Raw genomic sequence first — 10,666 nt, 5'->3', positions numbered from 1 at the left:
GTATCTAGACTGGTAGTAAGAGCCTTGAACTCAGGAGATAGGTTACTATATGTCATGTAACTATGCATAGGAAACTTTGTACATGACCTAGTCCCTTTTTTCAAGGCAATTGGAAGATCAAGAGACGCATCACAGTTCTCCTCTTCTCCACGTTCCTTACTGCAGTCAAACGTCTGATCTATGGATCTTTTGTCAGAAGGATTTCCCACACAATCACCTTCCCTTCCACTATTCTCGTTTGCTAAAGTTATTTCTTCAGTGTTGTCTTTTCCATCAGTTTCTCCATCCTCCTCAGTTCCCTCTATTTTCTCATTATCTGCATCAATCTCTACATCTCTATCCATTCTACAATTATCAGTCTCAACACAATCATCAATATCACAAATAAGGATATTCATACCTGGAACTGAGACCGAGTCAGACTCATGAACTGGAGCCGGAGAGGCGACAGGCGGCACTGTTTCCTTCCTGAGATTCTTCCTGTAGTAGGTTATCCAAGGGACTTGATTAGTAGGAAGGACAGGGTTAGGATGTTCAGGTTCAGCCGACATCTCTAGGGGGATAGAGTATGAGGACCAGTTAGTCTCTTCACTAGGACACTCCCCCTGAAGAGGACTAACGGGAAAAAACGGTTGATCCTCAAGAAAGGTGACATCCATAGACACAAAGTATTTCCGAGACGAGGGATGATAACACTTGTACCCACGTTGATGGAGAGGATACCCAACAAAGACACATTTCTGGGCACGAGGAGTGATTTTGTACGATTGGTACCATGGGTATGGACAAAGACAACACATCCAAACACCCGCAGAGGTACGTCATGAATTAACCGAGTGTTGGGATACAATTCTTTGAAACATTCAAGAGGAGTATGGAAGGACATGACACGGGAAGGTATGCGATTGACAAGGTGGGCTGCAGTGAGGATAGCATCGCCCCACAAATAGGAAGGAAGAGAGGTAGATATCATAAAGGAACGGGCGACCTCTACCAGATGTCTATTTTTCCTCTCAGCAACTCCGTTTTGCTGGGGAGTATAGGCACACAAGCTTTGATGGATGATTCCTTTAGATACCAGGAAGTCCTGGAATGAGTTATTAATGAATTCACGCCCGTTGTCACTCCGTAAAATGGCAATTTTTGTGTTGAACTGGGTTTCGACAGTCGCATAAAATTGTTGGAAAACAGAGGATACCTCAGACTTATCAGTCAAAAGGAAGACCTAGGTCAATCTGGTGTGATCGTCAATAAAGGTGACGAACCACCGTTTGCCTGTAGAGGTAGTGGTAGGTGAGGGACCCCAGACATCACTATGGATAAGACTGAATGGTTTGGACAGCTTGTAAGGTTGAGAGTGAAACGAAACACGATTCTGTTTAGCCCGAATACACACATCACACTGTAAGGATGACACATTAATATTATGAAATAAATGCGGAAAAAGGTACTTCATATATTGAAAACTGGGATGTCCCAGCCAGTAATGCCATAACATAAAATCAGTTTCAACAGAGAAATTCAAAGAAACAAAACTAGTCCTATAACCATCCTTAAAGGAAGTTTCATCAGTCAGGAAATAGAGCCTCCTATCGTGCCGGGCAATACCAATCGTCGTCCCCGAGCCCAGATCCTGAAACAAAACAATGTCGGGTGAGAAAACAGTATGACAGTTCAAGTCCCTTGTAATTTTACTAACAGATAGTAAGTTATACGAAATTTTAGGAACATGCAGCACATCACACAATATCAAACCATCAAATGGAGACAGATGTCCTTTCCCTGAGATAGGGGCAAACGAGCCATCGACGATTCTAATTTTTCATTGTCGGCACTCGGGTGATATGAGATAAAATTATCAGAAGACCCGGTCAGATGGTCTGTTGCTCCAGAATCCATAATCCAAGGTTGTTTACCATTAATGCTAATAAAGCCAAAGGACTGAGTCGTACCTGAGTGTGCAATTGCACTGACCCCAACAGCACTTAAGTTACTCTGACTGTCAACTCGAGGCGGAGTCAAATTCTTGTAATTTGCCAAGTCGCTGACCAGAGCACGTCCAGAACCAGTCTTGTCCTGTGACTGGCGTCGTTTGTAATTTTGAGGTTTCCCATGAAGCTTCCAACAATGGTCTTTCGTGTGCCATGGTTTTTTGNCCAGAACCAGTCTTGTCCTGTGACTGGCGTCGTTTGTAATTTTGAGGTTTCCCATGAAGCTTCCAACAATGGTCTTTCGTGTGCCATGGCTTTTTGCAGTGCTCACAGATAGGTGGAGGTTTCTTGTCACCATCTGATCCAGATGACTTGGTGGCAAAAGCTGCAGCCTCAATAGACATAACAACTGAAATATTCATGGCCTTAAACCTGTCTTCTTCGAGGCGTATTTCAGAGCACACCTCCCTCAGTGATGGTGTAGGGCGTTGACCCAAAATCCTGCTGCGAACATCGTCATATTTTGGATTTAACCCCGCCAGAAAATCGTACACTCGATCAGCTTCCTTAAGTTTGGAATGCTGCATTCCATCATACGTACATCTCCAGACAATCTCACGGCATAAGTCCATTTCTTGCCATAACAAGGACAATTTGTTGAAGTATGACGTGACATCCATAGCTCCTTGCTTACATTCATGAATTTGTTTGCGTAAGGTATATAGGCGAGATGCATTCTGCTTCTACGAATACAACTGTTGTACTGCATCCCAGATCTCTTTGGCAGTTGCCGTATAAAGTAACGGTCTGCCAATTTGAGGTTTCATGCTACTCACCAGAACTAATCGTAGCAATGAATCTTTTGCTCTCCAAAGACGCTCGTGGGGACTACTGGGTTCAGGTTTGGCTATCTCCCCAGTTAGATAGCCAAATTTCTGTCTTCCTTCCAGAGCCATTCGTATGGATTGAGACCATGAAAAATAATTTTCACCATTCAACTTTTCTCCAATTATAATCCCTGCAGAGTGTCCTATTGATCCAGATAATAAATTTGTAGCAGGTAAAGAATGAAAAGAGTTTACCGGGTTCTCAAAGCCTAGCTGTAAATTTGACGATTCCGGTTGAACCATTTTTGCCAAGAACCGACCCAAATTCAACGAGCTGTTGCTGGAGGAAAACAAACCTGCTTTTAATCTCATCAGAACATGCCCCGGTCAGACCGGCNGAAAGAGTTTACCGGGTTCTCAGAGCCTAGCTGTAAATTTGACGATTCCGGTTGAACCATTTTTGAGTTTGTACTAAGAACCGACCCAAATAACAAACCTGCTTTTAATCTCATCAGAACATGCCCCAGTCAAACCGGCCGGAGAGTTCGTCGGAAAAACGACCGGATCGGCGTCACTGCAGTCAGAGAGGACCGGCCATCCTACCCCCGGAGGTTGCTGGTCAGAAAACGCCGTCGATTGGTCGCGCAACCCAGTGTGGTCGACTGCCCTAGGGTTCGAAGTCGCGGCTGGAAGTTCATCCAAAGTCGCGGCGGCTGGGAGCTCATGTCTAGGTTGTGCGAAAACTTCTGGGAGATCGACCGGCCTATTGTGCGCGAAGGTTCCCAGCCGATCGGTAGGTCTGATCGTCGTCAACGGATCTGAATAGTCGCCGAACACCGTCTAGGCTACGACTAGACCTGGCCGAACACCAAACAAGGCTGGATCTGTTCGCCGACCACTATCTACACTTGAGATGTCGGCCGGTCTGTGGTTGAAGGGTGGCTGGGCATCACTCACATCTGGGCAAGACCCAATCTGTCCACCAGCACTCATTTGTTGGAGGAGGCGAGGTAAGGCAGTCTCTAGGTATTGTTGGATAGCTTCCTTAATCGTGTCAGCCATCTCAAAATTTGTCGTCGAAGGAGACTCATCAATGGTGGCTAGGGTTTCTTCCCTGTGCTCTGATACCATGATAAAAATAAAAATAGAAGAAGAGAAACATAAGACTGATTTACATGTAAAACCCTAGGCCAGGGAGAAAAAACCACGATTGAATCTTATTATTAAGTTACACTGAAATACAAAAAGACTGCTCAAATAAATAGACAGATAGGAAGCCCTAGACCCATAAGTAAATTACAAATAAACCCCTAGGGCAAACAAACCCTTTTTCGACAGTATGAACAATAGTTCAACAGTGGGAGAAAGCGGCCCTCTTATTTGGCTGTGGTTGTTTGTTTGTTTGTTCTTAGTTCTTGTGCTAGTCAGACTCTATTTTTATCTGTGTGGACTGTTATTATCGTTTGAATATCATATCGTGAGGAACTATCCTTACCGGTTGCCTTTGTGCTTTTGATGCATCTCCAAAGGACAATATTAGTTAGTTGCTTGGCAGTCATAGGTTAAGAAACAGGGCTAAATTTCTTTGGGTCAATGCTAACAAAGCAATCATTTCGGGTCTTTGGAGCAAAAGATTCCAAATAATTTACCAAAAGGTAACAGATAATATTTAAAGGAAAATGCAATTAGCAAAACTTTTTGCTTCTTCTTGGAGTGCTTTATCAAGCTCTTATTGTCCTTGTTCTCAATGATAATTGGTATGCATTTATGTAAACCCCATAGGAGGTGTCACATGTCTATGGCTATAACTTTTCAAACATTCTATGAAAAGTACTTGTTTCACACACAAAAGAGTAAGAGGAAGAAGAAGGTCGTCAGAGTAAAAGAAATGTCATACAATAAAGAACTTCTTGCTTCAATTTCAGTGCAGAAAAAGAATGTCGCCACTTTTTCAGTGATTCACATACTTCATCCTTGATGGGCACTGTAATATCCTAAACATTGCACAAACAGAAAATATGGCTTCATACTTAGAATAATAAATATTATGAAAACTTGACTCAGGTAAAATATGTGCATCACAAATGGCCTACCTAAACCATCTGTTCATAACATAACAACAGAAATTTATAGTTTTAAACCAAAATTTTTACAACTTTAGAGCTGAATAAGTTGAGATGCACCAGATTTCCAAACAACGATACCTAAAAAGGATGATAATCTAAATGCATTACCTGATGAAAACCAGATAACAACTTCAAAGAAACACTTTCATAGCACCTATAAAACAAACACGAGCATTAACAGGTGGATGCAGTTTTCAAATCAAACTAAAGAATATTACAATGCATCAGCTACCAGTTTTCTAGAATCTGAGCAGGGATCTCAACAAAGTCAGGATCAACACGCAGCCCTGAGATCCTAGTAAATGATGCACGATTGCAAATATGTTGAACCTAAAATTCCAGTCATGAAGTTGAGGAAAATACATTAAAATCACATAAATATGAAATGCTTACAGTTTAGAATATTATACATTCCCCCCCCCAAAAAAAAAAAAAAAGAATATTGTGCATTTTACCTCCAGTGTTAGTTTTCTAATAATACTGACAGAAACACTAATGTAGCATGGTAACATTACGTGTGGATTAATATAAAAGGATGATTGGACAAGCACTGAAGTTTGAACTGGATTGTTAAGGTAGTTTATCCCAAAGCCACACAAGACCATAGTGGTCATCTTTTAGTCCGGACGCCATCATGCCTCCAGAAGCAGACATTATAACTTCCATCACAAGATTTTGCTCACCCCACACTTATTATAAATCTTTGTCTAAGAAGATGTAGGTAGAATCATGAGAGAGGTATTGTTCCAGTTAGGGGCATGGTCAAGGCCGATGACCATAAATACATATTTATCACAAATCAGATTCTAGAACTTAAGGAACTTGCCTCAGTTATCCTACTTCTGACCATCTTCCAGTCTTAAACCACAATAAATTATCATCTTCTAATTTATTGGACTTCGTACCTCATTGGCTCATCAGACTTCTGCCGGCTTTGGCTTTTTAATTTATGTGCTCTCTAGATTTGCTTTCCTTTTTGGAGTTGATTTGTTAGGTTTTAGGAGTTCGCATTTTGATGCCTTCTCATCTTTGTATCTCAATAGTATTTTCTTCTCCTTTTCTTTTTTCGCATTTTCTCTATCCTCTTGAAAATTATTCTATCTTTGAGCATTAGTCCCTTTTCATTTTATCCATGAAAAGTTATGTTTCTTTTCCCAAAAAAAAAAAAAGAGTTATAGTTGTTTAATCAAGTCAATCATGGTCCGAAAGCAAATACACAAAATATATACCACATGGCCAAACTCGTGGAAAAGATTAACCACTTCAGTGAATCGCATCAACCCAGCATGACCATCAACATCCTTCTGTAATTGAGATATCAATAATGCCACTGGTATCTACTCAAAGAAAAGAAAGAGAATTTATGAGGATACAAATCGTTCATAGAGTTATCATATAAAGAACTATACATCTCAACTTCTTGTTCCAAGTACAATTTTCTTCGTACATGACATGTGCTGAGGTGACTGTGATCATAGTAAGACTATCATAATAAACGATAATAATATATTCTAGATATATGATAGCACATATACCGTGTAAGGGACTATAAACATATACCGTGTAAGGGACTATAAACATTGTGTTTCTACTTTCTAATATATTTCTTAGTTGACTACAAATAGTTACCAGGCAGAGAAAGGGAAATGAATTCATCATGCAGATGCAGATCAGATTCTGGTCATTAAGATCCCATTCAATTAGGTATCCCGTTCCCACTATGACTCCTTTGTATTTCTTTCGTGTTGCCATTATTTTGAAAAGAAAGCAAGAAGGTATGAAATTAACCATTTGATTTTGCTATTCAAAAATTGTAGGAAGGAAAAGTTGTCTTGCTCGATCACATTAGTGTGTTTCATATGATTTGTTTCTTCCATGAAAATAGAGTCCCAATATTATATTTATAACATTTGGCAAATCTCATAAAAGTTAAAGACAATTTTGTTAAATATATATATAAATAAAAAATAAATAAAAAAAAGGAGATAGAATTTCACCCCCCCAATACATACATATATATACATATATATACCCACACGCATATATGTATATATGTACATAAATTAATTGAAACTCTGAGTTTTTTAAAATATGAAATCAAATTGAATGAAATTGAGATTGTCAAATGCACCGTTCGAGAAAGGAAATGTTATCAAATGGAACTCCAGAACTCTTATCCATAAATAAGGTAATGCCCACATAAAATTGAAAATAACAGAAAGGGGAACCTTAAGAAAACCACAACTATTCAGCATAAACTCTTTAAGTATATAACAAATTTCACCTGCCGTGTCCCATTGGATAGTAATGCACTGTTTTGAAGGGCCACCACACACGTATGAATGTATTTTCCCTCCCTAACCAAGTACAAAACATAATTTCACCCACGGATGAAGAAATAATGTAAAGCCAATTTTATAAAAGTTTGAAGTTCTGATCAAACCTTGTGTATAGATCAAGGAAGAAGTAACCAATTAGTTCACCAGAGTTGAGATCAAAGACTGAATATAACTTAACGTCACTATGCCAAACCTCAGCATCCATCACTTCCTCAAACCTCAAACCTGGTGAAGCAAAAAATCAAATACAAAATTGCAACTGTAGTACAGATTTCGTAAGGCATGAAGAAAACAAGAAGAAAACCGAATTCATGAGTAAAGGTGGCAGGATGATGCCCTTCAAAAAATTTCAATGGAAATGATTACCGAAGAGGTCTTGCATTATCTTGAAGATCCCAGATAAAACCAAAGAGACTGGAAAGTATTGCTTGACAGTCACAAAGTCCAGGTTGAATTCTTGATCTTCTACCTTTTTTACATAGTATAATAGATCCTCAATACCAAATGGACTTTCTCCTTCCTCTTGCTTCTGATGTCTCATAAGTCATAAGAGCCGAGTAAGTTACATGCAACCATGTTATCGACAAACAATTGACTGATTGAGCTAACCTTTAGGTCCTTTAAGCTTGCAAGTTCCTTGGCAGCCAAATCTGTTAAACTATCAGAGATTTTCTCCAAGAATTCAAATACCTGAATAAACATTCAAGCAATTACCAGCCTAAAAGTTTGACAAATAAATTGACATTAAATTGAGAATTGGCAGAACTAATCGGTGGTTCTTCTTATGCTAAGGTTCAACCAAGGCCTAGCAGAACCTTGTGCCAAATTTTTGGAATACCCACTTACACGTCAAGGTTCTTGAGCCTCTACAGGAAAACTTTAAACTAAAGTTAAATAAATACAGATGAAAAGGCTGCGGTAAGTTCATGTGCAATTTTTTTCCATTTATGAAGATAACCCTTCCTTTTGGTTTACCGATATAAATAGCACAAAGAAAGAGAAATATGGAATTAAACACAAACACTCCAACTACCCTCACCACCGCTGCCAGCCTGAGCCTTCATTCAACTAGTTCAAGCATTTTAACCTCAACCAACCAACCCAAAAAAGAAGGGGGGGGGGGGGGGGGGGGGGGAAAGGTCAAATGTTCAAATACCCACCCCACATATGATGAATCCTAAATAAATAAAACTTTACCACCAAAACCAAAACACGCAATGTCGCCAAACCTATAGAATTTGACTGGGTGATTGGCGTGCCTTAATGATAGTGAATGGACTTAATTTTATGCTAATAATAAAAACTAAGTGCCTGAAAATGAATTGAATTGAAAATAGTTCCAATCAAATACTAACAAATAAAGTGAAGCATTAATGATATACATACAGTTGAAATTAGGGTGTTAGCCCTAGGGGCAATTTTGTCTTTTCACCGTACACTAGGGTTCCCCTTTTTTCTATTTAAGCATGTAGCCTCTGTGTATTTGGTGTATCAAATTATAATAATAAAAACTCTATATCGTGGTTTGTTCTCCCTGTATTAGGGTTTTCCACGTATACCTATGTGTACCCTCTCTTCCTTCTCTTTCTACTTTTTATCATGGTATCAGAGCAAGGAGATGGAACCCTGGCCACCATCGAGGAAAATCAAACAAAAGAATCACAAATGCCATCTGGCACCACAACCACGGATATTGCAGCTGTCGTACAAACAGCCATAGAACGATACTTCCAAACGATCTTACCGCATCTTCATCAATCGATTAGAGCAGCCCAACCCAAAGGACAGGTAGTCGACTGGGTAAAAAATCAACAGACCCAGCCGGCTGATTGGATCGATCACCAGACAGCAGCCAAGAGATAGCGCACCAGACGACCGAAAGCCAGATGGGATTGTAGCTTCGCGTCGGCCATTCCACGAGCAGCAACCAACCGATCCTTCACGTCGATCCTTCCACAAGCGACGGCCATCCGATCGTAGACACCCATCCAGTCGAAACGTTCTAGGTTGGTTCCAGCCAAGCGCAACAGTCCGTTCAACCCTAGCCGTCGCTTGGTTCCAGTGCAGAAGTCCACGCACAGGCCAAGGCGTTCAGCTCCAGCTCTACCATCCCAGCCAGCTGCAATGCATCATACCCGAGCCGCTATTCCTTCCCAGTCGTGCCTATAGATTTCCCTATTCCAGCCGCACCTTCCTTCCAGTCAAGAGTGAGTAGTGGTTTCAGCCGAGGAACTCCCATGGGTGGCCGATTGGAGATGGGTGAATCATCTTCATATCCGGAACAGAAATTTGATTATATCCTGAACAGTTTGCTCAACTTCAACTCCAGATTAAACAGCAGAATGAGTCAGTTCATCAACAGATGGCCACTCTCGGAGAGGTTCTCGGGGCTACCTCTAATGGCCGATCAGAACTCCCGTCTAGTTTACCAACTTACTTAGGAAGCCCAGTAACCTATTTCCCTGCTTTGTCTACAAAAAAATTTATTTTCTGGTGCAATAGGGAATATTGCTAGTTGCATTGTAACGGAAAATTTAAATGGTCATAATTACTTTTCTTGGTCACAATCCATAAAAATGGCCCTCAAGGGTCGGCATAAATTTGGATATCTGGCAAGAGAGATACCGAAACCGAGACCGGGTGACCCTCAAGAATGTATATGGAAGAGAGAAGAATCCCTACTGCGGTCTATTCTAGTAGGGGGTGGAGCCTCAAATTGGCAAACCCCTACTGTATGCAGCCACCGCTTGGGACATTTTGGAGGTTGTATAGAAACTGTAATCCAAACGGCATAATGCTTTCAGGCTCTATACCTTACGTAAACGAGTCCATGAGTGCAAGCAGGGAACAATGGACGTTACAGTGTACTTCAACAAGCTATCTCTTATCTGGCAAGAAATGAACCTATGTCGAGAGATGGTTTGGAATTGCCCGTGTGGGGGAGACTTACATTACCAGTCTAAGGAGACCGACCGAGTTTATGACTTTCTAGCGGGGCTGAATTCTAAGTTTGACGCAGTAAGGAGTCGAATACTGGGAACTCGTCCGATACCATCTTTGATGGAAGTTTGTTTTGAAGTCCACCTTGAGGAAGACAGGTCGAGTACTATGAATAATCCACTGGTTTCGTCAATTGACTCAGCTGCATTTAAAGCATCAAGTTTTGCTAATGATAAGCAAAACGGTAAGCCAACACCAGTATGTGAACACTGTAAGAAGCCCTGGCACACTAAAGATCAATGTTGGAAGCTGTATGGCCGTCCACCGAATAGTAAACGACGTCAGTCAGGGTCTGGACGAGCACTGGCCAGTGAATCGACAACCAGAGGTTCTCAACCTCAGAATCAGGAAACCAATCAGACTAGCTCTAGTACAGTGGGTGTAAGTACGATCGCCCAATCAGGTACTCTTCAATCTTTCGGTCTTGTTAGTATAACTGGTAG

General features: G+C 40.7%; 1 protein-coding gene across 1 annotated transcript in view; it reads right to left on the bottom strand.

Annotated features, from left to right (window-relative positions):
• Nucleotides 1-10,666, bottom strand: part of LOC120076088 (probable thimet oligopeptidase) — a 35,532-nt gene that overhangs the window by 4,417 nt on the left and 20,449 nt on the right. The window contains exons 9-16 of the mRNA XM_039029867.1: nt 7,833-7,913; nt 7,590-7,752; nt 7,328-7,448; nt 7,169-7,241; nt 6,114-6,221; nt 5,117-5,214; nt 4,993-5,038; nt 4,656-4,752 (exon numbers count right to left, since the gene is read on the bottom strand). Coding sequence (XP_038885795.1) covers nt 4,656-4,752; nt 4,993-5,038; nt 5,117-5,214; nt 6,114-6,221; nt 7,169-7,241; nt 7,328-7,448; nt 7,590-7,752; nt 7,833-7,913 — 787 coding nt within the window. The remainder of the gene's footprint in view (nt 1-4,655; nt 4,753-4,992; nt 5,039-5,116; nt 5,215-6,113; nt 6,222-7,168; nt 7,242-7,327; nt 7,449-7,589; nt 7,753-7,832; nt 7,914-10,666) is intronic.

The sequence above is a fragment of the Benincasa hispida genome, chromosome 4 (genome assembly GCF_009727055.1).
Source record: "Benincasa hispida cultivar B227 chromosome 4, ASM972705v1, whole genome shotgun sequence".
Classification (NCBI taxonomy): Eukaryota; Viridiplantae; Streptophyta; class Magnoliopsida; order Cucurbitales; family Cucurbitaceae; genus Benincasa; species Benincasa hispida.
The sequence above is the reverse complement of the archived record's forward strand: the minus strand, read 5'-3'. Positions and strand labels throughout refer to the sequence as shown.